Source organism: Thermobia domestica, chromosome 1 (assembly GCF_964235325.1).
Source record: "Thermobia domestica chromosome 1, izTheDome1.hap1.1, whole genome shotgun sequence".
Taxonomy (NCBI): Eukaryota; Metazoa; Arthropoda; class Insecta; order Zygentoma; family Lepismatidae; genus Thermobia; species Thermobia domestica.
In genome coordinates, this window is record NC_137454.1 from 63,547,093 (window position 1) to 63,566,239 (window position 19,147).

The 19,147-nt window shown below is 36.8% G+C and overlaps 1 protein-coding gene across 4 annotated transcripts in view; it reads right to left on the minus strand.

Annotated features, from left to right (window-relative positions):
• Positions 1 to 3,088: 3,088 nt before the first annotated feature.
• Positions 3,089 to 19,147, minus strand: part of Set2 (SET domain containing 2) — a 139,916-nt gene continuing 123,857 nt past the window's right edge. For all 4 annotated transcript variants that reach the window (XM_081757930.1, XM_081757916.1, XM_081757922.1 and 1 more), the window contains 2 exons: positions 9,433 to 9,783; positions 3,089 to 4,103 (listed from right to left, as the gene is read on the minus strand). In XM_081757930.1, the coding sequence (XP_081614056.1) occupies positions 3,945 to 4,103; positions 9,433 to 9,783 (510 nt within the window). In that variant the 3' untranslated portion in view covers positions 3,089 to 3,944. The remainder of the gene's footprint in view (positions 4,104 to 9,432; positions 9,784 to 19,147) is intronic.

Consider the following 19,147-nt stretch of genomic DNA (forward strand, 5'->3'; position numbering starts at 1 on the left):
CCAAAGTTACAGATGCCAGGAAACTCCATGCATAACTCTCTTTCTTTGAAACTATCTGTCAGAATTTTGATCGTGTCAACTGCAGGAAACACGTTTCTGAAATTGTCTGGTAAGCATAAGATTTGTGTATAATGTTCGGACTGGGAATAATCACAAAGGTAGAACGATACTAAAGCAGTGTGCCAAGTTTGCTTTCTAAGTTGAAACAACTACCTTCCTCTTTCATTCTGTCCCAGTTTCATCTATTGCGTGGGACGCGGTTTTTAAAATTACGAAACGTTTAGCTTAACGTTTAGCAGTTATGCCGTATAGGCTACAGGGACGAATGATAAACACGAGTGAACGATGATGGAAAAGCTGATTCAGTGATGACAGTGAGAAAGAAACAGGAGAACCCAACAAGCTATATGCTGTCCATCACAAGATCATGTCACTCGAAATCTTCGCAAAAAGTATATTCTACAAATGTCATCGCACGAGTGAAAAACCACGCGTTACTAGTTTGCTTATATTTACTTGAGATAAGAAATATATCCTTTTTTTTTTTTTTTTCGTAGGAGGTGCTTTAAATTTTCTACTTTAATGAAGAAGATATATAATACAATGTTGTTTGCCAGGTTATTTTATCAATGATACAGCTGAAGCCACTGCATATTACACACAGTGTACTTGAATCAAAGAGTGGAAAAGAAAGAACATTCCACAACCTTACTTTTGGAAAGCTAAAAACAAAACTACTTGCTGGAAATACCATTGGTTATACAAAAATATTTATATTGGACATTTGTACCTTGGGTTAAGGCCTTTTATTTCCTAAAATATCAAAAGCGTAATGAGACTGTACATTAATATAAAAATGAACCATTTCAAATTGTTTCCTTATTTCATGGAATATCCTCTTTTTCCCACTCACTGATCCAATTGTCCTTATTCTCACAAAAATCAATTGTTTAAATATTGTGATAGGTATATATCTACTGAAATTATTTGGTCTAGGAATTAATTCGTGCGGTTGGTACGCACACATTGAAGCTGTAGTACAAACACAAAATACATAAATACCTTAAGAAAAATATTGTCCATCGCTAGCCACCACTTTCGCCCATCTGTCAGGCAATGTACGGATTCCGTGGCGAAAGAAGTCCTCATCCTTGGAAGCGATCCAGTCAGAGACCCATGTTTCGATATCTTCTGAAGAAGTAAACCGCTGTCCAATCAAATCGTTGTTCATGCAATCGAACAAGTAGTAGTCCGAAGGAGCAACGTCTGGTGAATACGGCGGGTGGGGTAAAACTTCCCATCCGACATTTTCTAAATAGGTTTTGACCGGTTTTGCGACATGTGGGCGAGCGTTATCATGTTGAACAATAAGTTTATCATGTCTGTTCTCCCATTCTGGTCGTGTTCTGGCCAGAGCTTGCTTCAAACACATTAATTGTCGTCGATAACGTTCTCCATTCATAGTTTCACCCGGTTGCAGCAGCTCATAGTACACCACACCTTTCATATCCCACCATATGCACAGCATAACCTTTGCACAGTGAATATCTCGTTTTGGTTGTGATGGACCTGGTTCACCTGGTTTCACCCAGGCCTTTTTTCGTTTAGGGTTCTCGTAATGGATCCACTTCTCATCACCCGTAATAATTCGATGCAGAAACCCCTTTCTGCTCTGTCGTTGAAGCAGCAATTCGCAAATGGTTTTTCGTCTTTCAACGTCTCTGTCTTTCAATTCATGTGGAACCCAATGTGACATCTTTTGAATCATTCCCATGGCTTTCAAGCGTTTGGAGACTGTTGTTTGATCAACGCCTAATGCTGCTGCAAGTTGTTCCTGCGTTTGACACGAATCCTGCTCGAGCAATGCTGTCAATTCTTCGTCTTGAAATTTTTTTGGCTGTCCAGCTCGCTCTTGGTCTGCCAAGCCGAAATCACCACTTCTAAACCGTGCAAACCACTTCTGACACGGTCGCTCAGCTAGAGTATGGTCACCATACACTTCCACCAAAATACGATGACTTTCAGTCGCACTTTTCTGCATGTTAAAGTAATGCAGCAGGACACCCCGCAAAAACACTTTATCAGGCACAAATTGCGCCATGTTCACTTAACTACAAACTGGTGTTGTTGACGCTTTAATCCACTGCCCTATACTACGAACGATACGCGATGACAGGGGTTTGCAACACATGTGTGGATACACGGAACTGTGGGACGCTCCGTTCGTTGCGCCATCTCTTGTCCACCCGCACGAATTAATTCCTAGACCAAATATTATTGGAGCGCACTTGTTTGTTTTTCACAGCAAACTTAACTCTCATCTTGATATCTGCTTTTTTGGTAAAGGCAGGGGATGGGTCCCCCTTCCCGAAATCCCAACTTTTCAGTGAATTTAATCTAATTTTAGGGGTGATTTTACAAATTTTAATATAACTATCTTCATTGAATTTGGACCCCTACCGAAATAAATTCCTGTGTACGTGTCTGTCTGGTATTAAGGTTAATTTACAATTTACTTAAAATAATCTGCTTATTCTAGTAACTCCTTCTGTACACACGAGAAAAGGATTATACCATGATAGCATTTTAAGCCAATAACTGTGCTTCTATTCTTTCGTTCCATCATGTTTATGTGCTATCAAATTGTGTGAAGTAATGATATGTGAGTTCTCAGAATAAGCAAGTTATTGTTATCACACTGTATGCCCTCTCGTGTCTACTCTCTTAAACTAAAAGATCTGTGAAAAGGTATAATATAATATATCCATAACGAGGTGAGTTCGCTACCCTCGTCCCAATTTGTTCTGTATTTTTCTATTTATTTTACAATCTTTCCAAATTTAACGCGAATACCGTTGTTGGTTGATCTTAGCTGGTTAAGTGACCTGCTGAAAAATTCTAGCAAAGAAGTCACTAACAGGCTTAATGAACCAACTACAAACCTATTTCAGAAAGAACAATCTCTTTAAAGATAAAAACTGTATTTTCCTTTTCACATGTGAATGCAATGCATGTTCAACGTAGTGTACTCGCCATACTTTTCATTTTTTGTACAAGGATCAAACTGTGAAGCCACTGCAAAATCGAATTAAACAGAAAACATAATTCCTTTTGTTTCATTTAAATACACACAAACAAAATTTTAATAGAGAATCATCAATAAAAATATTGAAATCCTCTAACAACTAGACTAATCGATTCGTTCTACAATAACAATGGCAGCCTTCCATCACTCACTGCACACAGCTCTATATATATATATATATATTTATATAAACTTAACTCTTTACACAGTTTTTCTAAGAAATCACTGGCTCCATGCCTCTCCTATCTACATGACACATGTAGGAACAACTTGGAACACATTGTAGGGGCTGAAATAATCCATCTGTTACGGAATTTGAACTACAGGGCATGTTTTTAATGCTATATACACAATATCTTCCCATCTGCTGCAGATAATATACAGCTGCACGTTCCCCATTTAAATTTCTCATATAAAATGCATAACACACATATACACACACACACACACGGGCATCTATCATTCGTTAAACTGCAAACTTCACGTGGATAAATGCAGCCTTGAAGAGAATCGTCGACATTTAAGAACAGCTGACAACTGTCATATCTTAAAGTTGATTTATAGTCCTGGATCTCAAAATTAGTGAGTTTTTCTTCCTATATAATTATAATTTACGTACATCGTCGAGATTGACGGCTGAAATTCTAGTTTTCTTCCACGTGATTTCCTCACACCACAAACACTTATGTACATATGTCGAATTTAAGCCTCAAGACCCTGGTATTGCATCTCTCGTTTAAAACCACAAACAACGAATCTTTCATTCATTATACACAAACACACCCACACGTACGTACATACATACATACATACAAGCACACAACGAGACGGATATATTATTATGTCACCCGAATTTAATTCAATTGTCATCTCTCTCAGGCCTTCGATACACTGGCCCGAATTTCATCATGTATTTTTTCACAAAATCCCGTGCTTTGTGTTTCACATTATCATTGCACTCTAAATCTTCAACGTTTCGACAATGTTTGAGTTCTTTCACCATCACAAAGTGGGTTAACTGAAAAAGAAGAAAAAACTAATTGTATAACTCATTGAGTGATATAACATAGTCGACAGCAGAATTATTTCCCTTCAGAGAAGGCTGTAGTAGTAATTTCTCTTTCCTTATTAATTTTTAATCGTTTTTCTGCAATTTAAGTAATATACACGAAAATACTAATTTCTGCCATACATTCCTGGGCAAAAAAAAAATAATTTTCTTTCTTCTTCTGAAAATTAATCGGGATTTCATCCTAGTTTACTTCTTATGGCTCTTACTGTTTCTTGCTTTGTAAAAATGATTTGCGCTAATTTACTTAAACTTATTTTAAATTAACTATGGTTTATGAAAACAGTACTTAGTTTCTGCAGTTACTTCATGACGTTTTGTTTGCCACAAACAATCGCCGCAGTGCATGTTTTAATTTAAATTTTATGCTAATCAAATTAAGAGTTTTGACTAACTATACATGAAGGTTTATGAACATATGTATCTGAAAATCTTGATTAGCACTTAAATTTACACTCAAACACTTAAACACATGATTTTCATTAAGATGTGAGATCTTTGCTTTTTTAAGAATCTCAATTAAATAAATAATACTAAATTGACATACATACACAAATCCATTTTTACAAAGCAAGAAACATCAAAGCTACCATGATAAAATCAGTAAGGTAAGTACTATAAAATCTCAATTCACTTTAGCCGTTTACCTGCCAATGTTCCTATTTGGGAACACAAGTTTTGCACATAGTAAGGAATTTTATGAATTTCCATGGGTGGTTAATTTTATATTAGTTGTAAAAAGGAAGCTTAAATCTTATGTACGATATTACTTGGTCCAAATGCATTTTCCATATGTGTAATAAATTTGTAAACTTATCATTTTTTACGTGTTTTACTCCTTCTATTTGAAATTTACAAATAATTCGGAAATTTGTATTTAGTATTTTCTTTTGAGAAACATGAAGGGAGAAGGTTCATTTGAAGTATTTATCACACGCATGGTTGTATTAAAGAGCAAGGAATCGAACAAGCTACATTTTTTTTCTATCATGTTCCTATTTGGGAACATTGGCGAGTAACGCTATATTGTAACTAAAATATTAGTGCAGTATTCGCCGACTATAACATTCATTATTGAGTCTGCGAATGGGAAGCCAATTCGATTTGGATAGAAGATTTGGACTTTGTGTTCTAACAATGGTTGCCCGTACGCGATGGAAATTTACAGCGGGAAGACAGGGATCTCAGATGACCGACCTTTAGGAACTCGAGTCGTGTGCGGCATGGTGAATGTTATTGAAGATTCTTCCCAAGTACAAATATTGTTCGACATTTTTTTTACGTCCTACAATCTTCTGAAGCAACTAGCTGAGAAGATGAAAGCAACTGGTACTATTAGAGAAGGCCGGATAGAAAAATGTCCGCTGAAATCTGTGCAAGAAATGAAGAAAATAGAAAGAGGAAATTTTGATTTCCAAAGCGATGTCTGCAGATGGAATGATAGCTCTGTCGTCACACTCGCATCTAATGACTTGACTCACAAGCTTATGGGAACTGCGAAAAGATATTCTCGAACACCTGGCAAGAAAATCAATATTCTAGAACGAAAAATTGTAAATGTGTATAACAGTGGCATGGGAGAAATGGATGTATTCGATAAACTGTTGTTTAGTTACCGTCCTTTGCTACGCAATAAAAAATGGTGGTGGAATTTATTTTCCAATGGATTGAACGCTGCTGTTGTGGCTGGCTGGCTTCTACATTGCGAGTTGCATGGCAAGAATGATATGGAACATCTTCAGCTCAGAAGGGAAGTGACAATGGCTCTTATGAGGCAGACGATGAGAATAACACATAGACCTGGTCACAGAATACCCATTCTTGCATCGCGTAGGAAATCTAATAGACATTTTCTGAAATCGAGGAAACAAGGAAGATGCGTAGTTTGTTCAAAGAATGCTCGCTTAGAGTGTTATTAGTGCAAGAAGCGCATGCATAATCATTGCTTCCCTGCGTATCATGGAATCGAAACACAGTAAATTGTAGTTCATTTTGTTTTTCTCTTACAAGCAATGGCGTAGCCAGAGCGGGAATGGAATTACAACACCTATTCTAAGTTTATCGAAAAAGGGAAGATGATTTTACAAGGGAAATAAATAAAATTAGAATTTCAAATTAGAACATAAAATGTATGCTTACTGTAGATATAAATTCTCACTCATCGATTCTGGCTACGCCACTACTTACATAATGAATTGCAGAAATTCAACACTAAAGCTATTGTTAGTATATTATCATAACCCTTAAAGAAAAGCATTGTTAGATGTATTTTGCTTCTCATAAAAATAATGTGGGTTCAAACAATCGAAAATACAGCTGTTGTATAGCTTTATCCGCCAATGTTCCCAAATGGGAACATCGAATATTTTGCACATGTAACAAAGTTTTAGTTGAAAAATCTATGAAAATCTCTTAATTGACTTACGTTAAGGATAAAACAAATAAAAATAATTCAAAATTTATATTGCATATCAATTCGGCAGGTAAACGGTTAAAGGAAGAAAGCCTGTAAGCTCTAAATACTATACTGAAATAAATTGTTTTCATTTCAATGAAAAAGTACTTCCACACAATTCGATAGTATATACATATCAGATGGCGCTATTACGCAATAACTTTATGACTAGAATGATGCAATGTACCGCATAGATTCAACCTTGCCCATGAAAACAAACCATAATACAACTAATCGTAACAAATTCAGAATTTTTTAATATATGTTATAGGCTAAGAATTACCTACGCATGGGATAAAGAATATATCGAAAATCTCGACACGTACAGAAAATATATAATGAAAGAAATTACCATAATATTTATTAGTATATTCCAAAGTTACGTACATGATATTCAAACGAGTTTGGAGACCAACCTGTTCTCAACGTATTCGATGAGAAACTGTAATATAGCATATTTTAGTGTTGAAATAAAGATCTTAATCAAAAATTTACATTTATTTAATTTCAATTCTATGTAGAGGAAGAGTTTTTCTAAGATGGGTAGGTACATGTATTCCCCATAATCATCTTAATCCATACAAATGTTCTTACGTTCAAAGGAATATCTCCACACATCAACAACGGTGTGGTGGGGATGTATCAAGGGATGACATCTTTTCAAATGACTTCTTTTCATTTTCGTACAAAGAATGTGGAAATTATTTAAAGCACAATGTTTCTGAGAGGAATTAAACCTTTAACAACAATTCTTCTCCATGGATGAAAATGCACTTTCGAAACATTTTTCATGCCCCCTTACAACATTAAGGCATCACCTTAAGACTGGTCTTTAGGATTCCCAAATTTAAACGCGCTGTGCTTTCAATTGTAGATATACCATCCACGGTTCGTGTTGTAAGTCTTAACTGAACAATTCATGGATAAGGAGCTTAACTGTGCTACTGCAATACTGCAAGGCCGAAACGTTCAAACGCCTGAGTTACACTAAATAAGCTGTTAAAAGACATGTTTTCTAGGGCGCCAGCTTTTCTCTTTTTTAAAACGCGATGACAAACTTTTATAATTTACCGACATAAAGCAATAGACAACGTTCCTGCTTCACAATCGGAAGATCTCGAATTCGAATCTCATGGTCGGTCATCCTAACAAGCTTTTCCAGTTTCACCCCTCAAAAGTAACTACGTATACGCCCAGCCCCATTTGTTTCCCATTGCTGTTTATTGTTAATATATCGGTGTACATTGGCCTTGCAATCTGTATCTGGAAATTTGTTAAATGAGCGCTGGAATGCATTTTCTGATTTTCGCAAATAAGCGAAAGATTTGATAGCCTTACTGTTAGTTTATCCCTAGTTATAAATTAAAATTACAAAACCATTTTGTATATGAATTCTAACGGCTTTGTTCTTTCATCATTCTGTGGCACGAAAGAAAGAAAAAAAAGACGTAACCATGTTAAACTGTGAACACTAGAACCATATGGACACAAAATTTAACTTTAAACCATACATTATGAAAACTGATACATAAAATAATAATACGAGGGCTGCTGGAAAAGTTTCTGCAAACTACTACTAACAGTGGCACTAGGTTCCACTATTGTATAATTCGGAAGAATAGAAGATTCTAGGTTTAAACTATATTCTGTTGTTTAAGCCTATTCGTATATTTTTCACAGCAGTTTGAAGTAGTTGTTTTGTGTAAAAAATGGGAATTTTTCGTGAGCACTTTCAAACATGATTTTTTATGATTTCAAATGTAGTTTAACACCGAACAATGCATCAAGCGGCTTCATTTGGCTTCTGGGAATGAAGTACCAACCAATAGGGCTGTGTACAATTCGCTTTCCGAATTCCAGTGTGGTTACACATTTCTCAGTGATGAATTTCGTGAAAGCCGTCCATCTACGTCTATTGTTACCAGAAATAATTCGAAGATATCAGCATCCTTAAATATTGACATGAAAACAATACATACGATTTTGCATGGTCATATGAATGTAAGGAAACCACCAAGCCATTGGATCCTACACAACTTGACTAAAGCTCAAAAACAAGCTTGTGTCAATTGGTGTAAATAAATGCTCAAAACATTCAACCGAGGTTAAGCAAATTTGGTGTATTACATCGTTACATGGGACGAAACTTGGATCTATTCATACGAACCAGAAAATATACAGGAATTCAGTATATGTATGTTTCAAAGTGACCCGATACCAAAAGTTATTCGCTCGAAGGCTGTTCTCAAGCAAATGATTACTTGTTTCTTCGATTATACCGGACATACGGCAGCTGAAGGACTCTGAATGCTGAATGGTATACAACAATTTGTTTGCTAGAGGTCATCAATGAACATGCGTAAAAAAAACTCAAATCGTCACATCATTCTTCATCACAAGGCCAGTTCCCATTCCGCATACCAAACTGCTGACTTTTTTGTCCGGTAAAAATGAAGTAATAGCTCGCTGTACGTACTCAACTGACTTATCACTTATTATTATTATTATTATTATTTTCACATATGAAAAATAAGATGGGTAGTGAGTGATTTGTGTCAACTGAAGCAGCTGGTGACGCGTTTCGAAGGTAGTAACTCCAGAGTAGAAAATTGCTTTTAAAACTGGTTTTAAACGTATGCAAAAGTGTATCAATCTTAAAAGTGAATACTTTGAAAAACAATAAAACTCTTTCCAGAATTTCACATATATTTTTTCATTTTGATTGCAGAAACTTTTCCGGCAGCCGTCGTATACATAATACAGACTGTATCGCTAATATTAGGGGAAAAAGTAGCATTGTACAAGATAGGTACTGATACTTACCTTTCTTGCTAAGTGTTTAAAGTCTTCGGTATTCACAATGCGACCTACTTTACAGTCAGGTTTCCTATACTGATTAAGATACTGTACAATCACACCGGCCATATTTAACCTAAACTGATCTTTGATCTTTCTCGCCATATCGCTTGAAGTATCCGCTGCAGCAAACAAAGGTTTTTCTAGTTTCAACGAATGTTTGTCCGGTTTTTTCTGTTCGTGGCGTTCTTGCTTCTCTCTCCGCTTCTTTTCGCGTTCTTCCCTTTCTTTGGCCCTTGCTATTTCCTTCTGTTTTCGAAGCTTTTCTTTGATCTCTCTATATTTACGAAGATCTTCTCGGTCTTGTTCACGACGTGGCTGTAAAATATAAAGCGTAATTAGAATGGTCACGTTTATTGCATATAACAAAAGTTTACATCAGAACAATATTCAAATTATTAATACATATCATCAGTATAACGTCTAACTTTATTATTTGCCAAGCAGAATTACAATAGAAATATAACAGAACTACCACATTATGAACTACTACTTACAATGATTAAATAACCAGGCAAAGTATATCTCTCTTTTTATATTCTTTCTGTCAATTATTCCGGAACAAATTTACAGATTTCAGTACAGTTGTCCGTACTCATAAAGCTGTTCTCAAACTGGTCAATTCGTTCTGACAAAAAACATGCAGGGTTTCGCATTTTCCCTACATATAATGACTGTATAGTTAAATAACAATATACACAAAGAAAGAAGAGATGGAGGCAAACTTCAGAACGTGACTGTTTATATGAAACAGCATATGAACTCCTACTGAACTAAGTCCTAACACGTCTTGATACGAACTGCAGGTGCAGGAAAACAAGCGTCGAAAGAACTCCTAATAACAATATCAGCTAAAGACCAAACTGTTCCTTAAATGGGAGCTCACATATATAACTACGTTATGTGACTTAGATCAGGTTTCAAGAGAACGCAGGCAATAGGTTTTGGACAGAGGAAGATGCATAAAGGTCAAGTTTAATTTACATTCAGTGGCTCCGTAACAACTCATCTTTAACGAAACTGACGAGTCATTTTCGATTGAATACTGTGAAGGAAGTGTAGTGACATCTATACCTGTAACAGTTTACGAAGCCATGATACATAATTGCAAAATACGTGACGAAAGTTTTAGTTTCAACTAAGTGAGTCAGCGACGTCTTTCTTTCTAACTGTAAGTCAAGATTGAGTACAGTATGAGGCAAATGATATTATTTTATCCTAAATTTTGCTCTGTACTGATGGCTGAAAAGATATTATTATAGAGGCCTTACGCTGTTTGAATATCCAACCAATAATTCAATATTCTGTTAAAAGTACTAACGTGGTACGTCTGGGAACTAGTATATTATACTGTGTGAAAAAAAAAGTTACTACCAATATCCGAAAAGATCACATTTGTTCTTCCAAACTACGATATATCACTGTCAAATGTTTAATATTAAATAGGAAGTTGCTTTTACTAAAATTATACTAAATCATGATTTGGTTGAGTTTAGAGAAACCAAACTTTTGAAAACTACACGAATAGCGTTCAATAATATGAATATTACATTTCATTCTGATATATTTAAGAATGGATAGTTCTGCTCCGTTCGATACACAATCGCATACTCGAATCTCATCAAAAACTGAATTCAACTTAGTTTTCAAAACGCGTTCAACCGTTTGTACATATTTCTCATTCTACGAGAATATCATACTTAAGAACTTATAATCAATATTACACTAAATTCTTCCACAATGTTCCAAGATTATACATATTATTTACAATAAGACATTTTAAATATTTTGATAGAAGAAATGCACCTACGATTATTTAAAAATAATTAATACATTTTTCATTATTACATAAAAGGTAATGTCTTCTGCATGTCAGATGTTGTAGTGCGGTCTGTAAGTGCAATAATTTGTATGGATCGTGCATTTCCGGTTACCAGCACGAAATTTGGTCAGAGCGTTTAACGTGACATGTAAATGAGAAAAAAGCCGGGAGACAGCTTCTCAATATGTTTTGTGTGACTCTGGGCGCCATCTTGAAAAATGGCCTACTTTTCACAAGTTCCCCAAATTTTGTCCGATTTACACCGTCTTTGGACTCAAATTCACAGGCAAAACAACTATAGAAGACTGTGAACTACTAGACAATAACGGCAATAGCTTTAATTTCTTGAGGGGGGGCTAGTGAAAGGGCACAGGTATTCTGGGGGCAGTTATTTTGTGTACACCAAAAATAAGACTATTGTGTTACTTGACCTATATATCAAGTCAACATCTCTGGGAAGGGGACTCACGACAGGCCCGAATCCACGGGGGTCATGGGGACCACCCCTAAATTTCTACTGCCACCCCTTAAGTTTTCACCGTAGGCTTGCAAGAGCAGATATTACAGTTAATATCTGTTGTTACTGTTGTTACAGCACTGTTGTTACTGTTTGTGAAAAGTGTGCGTAATGGTAATTTCATGCTTTATGTAGAAGTACTCCAGTCCATGTGTCCTTGGTACTTAGCTTTGGACCACGTACACTACGGGCGATGGTTACCAGTCTTTCTTCATACTCTGAAGCAACTTGCAGTTCGTCATCCTGATGTATTTAAGGAATTCTCTAAGGGACATTTCACCAGTAGGAAATCTTACCCGCACTTTTCACGTATGTTAGACGACCACCTTCACGAACAGAACAACAAACTGATAAAAGAAAGTGGTTCTGTTTGTCCCGAAGTCACTCGTTTACTGGCTGAGTATGAAGACAGCTACTCTGCTGAGTTGCACGTATCAAGATCACACCACGAGGACACGAATGCATTCCAAAGCAAGTACAGGACACATGTGAAGAATCTGATTGATGTATTTTGTGATACTGGTAATCCTTTTGAAGAAGAGCATCTGTCTACAGTTGGGTTCACCAAACGTACAGCGCCAGAAGATTAGTGCCAGTCTGTTTGCATCGCAGCTACCACAGGAGCCAAAATGTATGAGGACTTCGTTTATAACCGTCTAATGACAAGCAAGCAGTCCATACATGATGCTATAAAGAAAGTTAATATGCAGCTTTTCAACTGTAGCTTGTTGAAAGTTCGTTGCAAAGATAAGATGAAACTTGCTAGTGCGCACAAAGATTCTAACCTGTTCTGCAAGATGTTCATAGCATGTCAGGAAAGGGAGAGCGATATCAGAGAATTCTTTTTTCATGAGAACACAATTTAACCTCCATCAATATCTGAATTTGGAGATCTCAGACTTCCTACCTCTAAATCAGATATTTTGAAACGTTTTGAAAATTTTGATGTGTGTACAAGTACTATCATCCCCCATTCCTCTTGTCTTGTCGTCGATGGAGCGATGCTGGTACACCAACTGCAACCAGGAGCAGCAAAACCATTTGCAGAATATGCCGCATTCGAGACACTAAACGTGGTCTTTGACCGCTACATTGAAAAGAGCTTGAAAACACAGACGCGTCAGAAGCGTGGGCAGGGCGACCGCTTTGTTGTCAAGTCAACGGGACCGTTTCCAAACAATTTCCAGAAGTTCCTTGCAAACGATAACAACAAGGAAAGGTTATTTCATTACCTCTCCGAAATAATAACTGTAGCTGATATTTCAGAAAGAGAAATATTCTGCACAAGAGGAAATGAAGTCTTATCCTCTTCCTTATACTTAGATATTACTGGTATTTCTCCCTCATCCCATATAGAAGCTGATGAAAGAAAGAACCTTCTGCACGTCCGTCATGCCGCAGAGAAGGGACACAAAAGTACAGTTGACTCTGATGTTGTTATCCTCTCTTTGCGTTTCTGCATCTGTCACCCACTCTGGAGAAACTATGTATTGATTTTGGTTCTGCAAAAATGCGATGTTTCATTCCTATACACACCATGTGCACGAATTTACCTTCTGAAACAATAGATTTGTTGTCTGTTGTCGTTTTTTTTTAATTTTTTTTTTTTAACAGTTTTACGGGCTGTGACAGTGTCAACCTTCCTTGGCGTTGGCAAGACAAGTGCATGGAATACGTGGATGGCGTTTAGAGAAGTGGATACAGATTTCCGGGAACTGTCAGTCGTTCATTCTCACGATGTTGTAAGCTACCAATCTCGCATGCTAATCCAGCGATTTGTGACGCTCATGTACAACATATCAAGTAATTACTTGCGAGGAACTCAACGAAACCAGACGTATTCTATTCAGCAAGAAAAATCGCACAATAGACAGAATATCTCCAACCGAAGACGCATTGAATCTCCATACAAGAAGAGCAACTCTTCAGTGCAAGATCTGGCGACAGTGCCTCGAAAAAGATGTGCATGATGTTGAACCCCTGAACTGGGGTTGGAAGGAAACAGATGACGGACTCGGTTACCAACCTGTGTGGACTACGTTGAGGAGTATGTCTGATAACAGTCGACAACTAGTGACATGCCGTTGCAAATTTGCGCTGTACTTGGGAAATGTACCTGTATTAAGAACGACCTCGTCTGTACGTTGCTTTGCGAATGTGAAGAACAATACTCATAGTGATATCACTATGAACACAGCAGCTGAACTTTTTTAAAAATGTGAAATGAATATGAGTTATGTAGATATGTAACATTGTAGCAAACGTATAAAAGTTGTAGAATTATAAACTGTATTAGTTTGTACTTGATATACAACACCTCTACAATAAAAACTCACGGTGAGGTCGGGTGACCGGGGAGGCCATTCATGCAGTTAACCCTTATGGGACCTTGCCTTTTTAGGTAAATTTTAGAGTTTCAGTCAAGCAACTATTGCAACGAGACTATTTATCGTAGGATCATGGTTCATACCTAGGTTTTTTGTAATGAAGCTGTGTTTTCAACTGTACTAGTCAAATTTCCTTATTTTGTACCTAAGGCGTAAAATTCCCGCCCAGAGTGGGAAAAACGGAAATCACAAAAAAAAAAAAAAAAAAAAAAATTGGCACCAATATCTCCCCTCGAACATGCAAATGGTACATGACACGAACATGCAAGTGGTACCAAAAGAAACTTTGCTTTATAGTGAATGGAATGAGGTATGAAGAATTGTGCCCCCAATATTAGTGTAGATGCTCTTGCCAATTTACCAACTTCCCTCAATAATACATTGTCAGTCAACTGTTTTTTAAGAGCTTCAGCATAAAGACTATTCTTCGCAAGAACATGAATCGTACCTTGTTGTCTTTGGAGTGAATCAGTCTTTCGAGTGGTACCACTCGCATGTGGATACCATGCGTCTATGGACGGAAAATTACCTCCAAAGGGAAATTTTGTCAGAAAAAAATCACTCTTTTACAAGTTTGGGTCCCTCTCCCCCCTGTGTTAACGCTTGGATCTCAAAATCGCTCAAAGCATACTACATGGTATATGTAATATCTGTGGAAAATATCAATCTCATATCTTGAAAACTAAGGACGGTAAAGAAAATTCCCCCACGTGGAAAGCATAACCCTTACTACTTTAAGGAAAAACCAAAAATCCCTGACACGTCCCTATCTATCCGAGGATCATAATTCGCAAACGATTTCGTGTCAAATTAGGGTAGCTTTCAAATGGTACCACTCACATGTCCCTATCGTGTCCCTGAGGGGGGGAAATCCCGAAAAAGGGAATTTTTCCTGAAAAATCTCATTTTTTCAATTTGAACGCGATTTTCTCGCTACTGATACACAATAGGGAAATTATAATAGTACAGTTGGAAACAGTGTTTCATTACGAGCACAACGACGCACGAATTATGATCCTAGAATAAGTAGGAACTTGTCAAAAAAATTGCCAAAAAGCTCTAAAATTTATCCAATTTTTTATTCTTCAGTGTTCGTGACGTCACCACCCGTAGGCATCGCACGCGTGACTGGAAAATGCCCATGAAACGCATTCTTTGATGCTTCCACGCTTGAATAAATGCAAAAAGCCCAGTGTGAAAAAGCTTAACTAGAGACATATAAGGCAAATTCCAAAGGTCGACGCTGTGGTACAAATCTGATCCATTGGTCCCCAAAGGGTTAAATGACTAAAATCGGAAAATTTTTGCTATTAACTGTTTCTTATTCTGTTTGGCAGCAGATTGGGGAAGAAGAAATGTGTTTTCTAAAGCTTTCATGTAAATATTTAGATTAAGTTGCTACAAGTTAGCCATTTTCCAATATGGCGTCCAGTCTCGACCATAATGATCCTACGAACTGTCTCCCGGTAATTTTCCAACCTTGATTGGACATGTAACAAAATGGCGAACTTTCATGCTGGTAACCGGAAATGCAGGATACTTACGCTAACATACCACACTATTGCAGAGTAGCGTCACATAAAATGAAGAAAATCATTATTTTTGTGTGATTCTGTATTTTAAGAATTATAGTCTAAATTTTTAGTCTAGCACATAGTTAAGAGAAAAAGAAAAATGAGATAACATATACACAGTTTATCACATTCATACATACACACGTGAAGATTTTATATGTCATATACGAATAGTTGGTTGAACAAACACTAGACTGTGGTGAAAAGAATGCAATTTCCTGTACAAGGAATGTCATGAAGCTGAACTAAATTATCGGAATAATACACAGCCATGTATGGTCTTCGCATTTTAAATCAACCACACTTTTCTCTCTCCCTGTCTTCAATAGTTTACGTATTGACTTAATTACTTACATAGGATTTTAATGGGGAATTTAAAAAAAAAAAAAAAATGAAATCTTTCAGTTTTACGTCTCCCAAGATTATGCCGGTGAGGCGAAAGGAGACAGTGCGGGTGAGAAATGAATGGAATGGTGAAATGAATAAAGTGGGAAGAAACGGGAGAACTCCGAGAACACCCACGGATATGGTGTTTGTTCACCACAAAGTCCACTTGGTGCGAGCTGGGATCGAAACAGGGACCCTAGGCACCAGAGGTGAACGCTCTACCACTGAGCCGCCGCGCCCCCAGCAGCGAAGAAATCCGTAAAAGCTAAAAGTGTGTTGTACAGAACATACATCATTTGTTTCAAAATACATTTTGTACAAAAGAATCGAAATTATTTAATTACAAAGAAATTCTTTACTAAAGGTCCTCAACTTTCACATCCTCATTACAACAGCTGGTTCCTGAAAGTACTTCCACCCAAGAAAAGTCAGAAACCCAAATGTAAAACTTGTCCTCTAACATTCCATCACACATGCATTCCACCGTTCTAGTAGTTGTGATTCTTCAATTTCATTACCATCCTTAAACATGTTTCACATTGAAATTTATATTAATTTCCAAACTACGAAATTAAATTTTCCCTGATCCGCGGCACTTACTTATGGTGAAGTTTAGAAAGAAAGAAAGAAAAAAATTAATCGTCCTCTAGCATTCTCAAAGCCTCCAACTTTTTTCTTCTTTTCTGTGACTGCTTATTGTAAATAGAACTTCTTGTATTTGGAATCCCACAAAACATTAATACAAGACAATAATTACACATTAACATGATACCTCGGTATTCTGAATATACTCAAAAACTTGGCCTATCTGATAATCTACAACCAAGAAACCTATTTTATTTCCTTCTAGAGCACCTAAATACTTGATTTAATCAGTTCTTTCAAAGTTACAGAGTTTTAACACCTTTTGAGGCTTCTCATGCTTCTTTATTTCTGAAGATAACTATCTATCTACAATCTCTTTATCAATCTTTTTAAATCTACATTGATTCAGTGAGATGTTCTTCGTATCTTGTGAGCAACTATAAAGCTTATAAAGATCGGTTTAGTAATAGGAATACACTGAGTACTTTCGTGAAATCTGATTGCATTTTCCCTGACTCTGTGAAATATAACAATTTCCCTCCCTCTCGGCAAATTCTGAAATATTTCCCTGACTTTCGAAGTCAATGTCAACCCTGCTAAATGCTGTACCCACTGCACAATCTTCTATGTTGGGGAAATTATGAATCGGAAGAAAAGTTGTCAAGATTCAGATACTCTTAAAGCCTGTTTACCTGTTTTGTAACATCTAACCTACTATTGCCGACATTCGACTACACTTTCCGCATGTATCCTCAAAACCCTTCTCCCACACGTTCAGTCAGAATGAGATGGGAAGATATCTACATTACCACCCAATCTGCAAACCGCTTTCTAGTCTCCTAGTCTTACTCGTCTGTAACCGCTCTAGCTATATCTATTTCTTTTTCCACACCTATCTTTATCGTTTTAAAATGTTCTATTTTTTTTTTAACGTAAGTTATTCTGTATTATCTTTTACTATGAATATTAGTCCTTTTCTTCTTCGCGTGTGGTAATAATTTTAAATTTTTGTTGTAAAGAATTTGTTTCCATGCCCACTGTATGGAACAACGTTATCACTAAGTGGGCATGGAAAACAAGTTACTTTTCAGAAAATAGAAATACTATTCTAACATATTGCGTTTGAAAAGTCTGCTATATTTCGTTCACTTGACTTCTGTCAACTTTGATGAGAAATAAATTGATACGCTATGCTCTAATAATTAAAAAAATAAATAAATAAATAAATAAATAAAAAGAAAAATTAATGTCTCGTTATGGCCTAAACTTTCTTGTAAAATGCAAACCTTTGCACAAGAATAGTTTTAAAGTGGCCTTGAACATCGAAAAAAACACTAACGGTGCAAAAGTTCTATCTAGATAAGGTGAAGTCTGGTGTTGATAAAGTGGTATTGTGACAAAGAGAAACACAGATATTAAACTGAAGGACCATATTAGGTTAGTGTGAATGAAATGTTCGCCCTAGGTCCGTCATTTCCAAGGACATGGAAACTCCACAATACCTGATTAATCAAAACAGTCGCCGCCGTCTGCCATCACTCAGCCAACGACTGGATTTCGTGGTGAAAGAAGTGTGGAATCTGCGCAGGGTAGAAGTCCTCAACCGCACGTTGCATCGCCTTATCATCAAGGAAAGTCTTCCCTCCCAAGAACTGATCAGGAAGCCGGAAGAGGTGAGTCAGTAGTACTATCGGGGTAATACGACAAGTGAGAAGGTTTTGTACTACAAATCATGAAGAGCCTGCGCCACATAGGGCGAGCAGTGTTGTGCAATATGAGGACACCGTGTCTGATTACCATTGCTGGCTGCTTACGGTGAATTTCGTAGGTTAAGCACTATAACGATTTGCATGGATGGTTTTACCTCGCCTAGAAAGACGTCAAAGATCATTTCCACTATAGATCATCAAAATGAGCAACAACACATTTTGTGGGTGGAGAAGAGGCTTAGGAAACCGTCCTGGAAATCATTGTTCTCACCGTTTAGGATTGTCACAGCAGATCCATTTTTCATCTCAAGTGACAATCTGATGCAGGAAACTTTCCTGGTTATTCCTTACACTCAGAACTATATACATTCAAACTCAGAGCATTACATATTATTCTTGTTTGCCAGTGTCAAGTAATTTGGCACTAATGAAAGTTCTTTCCCTTGCCGATTGGAGGGAGCCGCCGAATGATAGTGAAATGGTATTTGCCTCACTTGTCTGCAATGGCACGAGCACTTTTTCCAGTCTGCTATCACGGTGTTGAACATGATATCGATCCCCACGGGGCTCACTTTGCAATACTGTGATATCAGAACGAAATTTGACAGAACAACGGAGAACGATGTTTTCATTCATCATTCCTGTCCTTTTTTTTTTTTTTTTTTTTTTTTTTTTTTTTTTTTTTTCGGTTTCCTATGCAG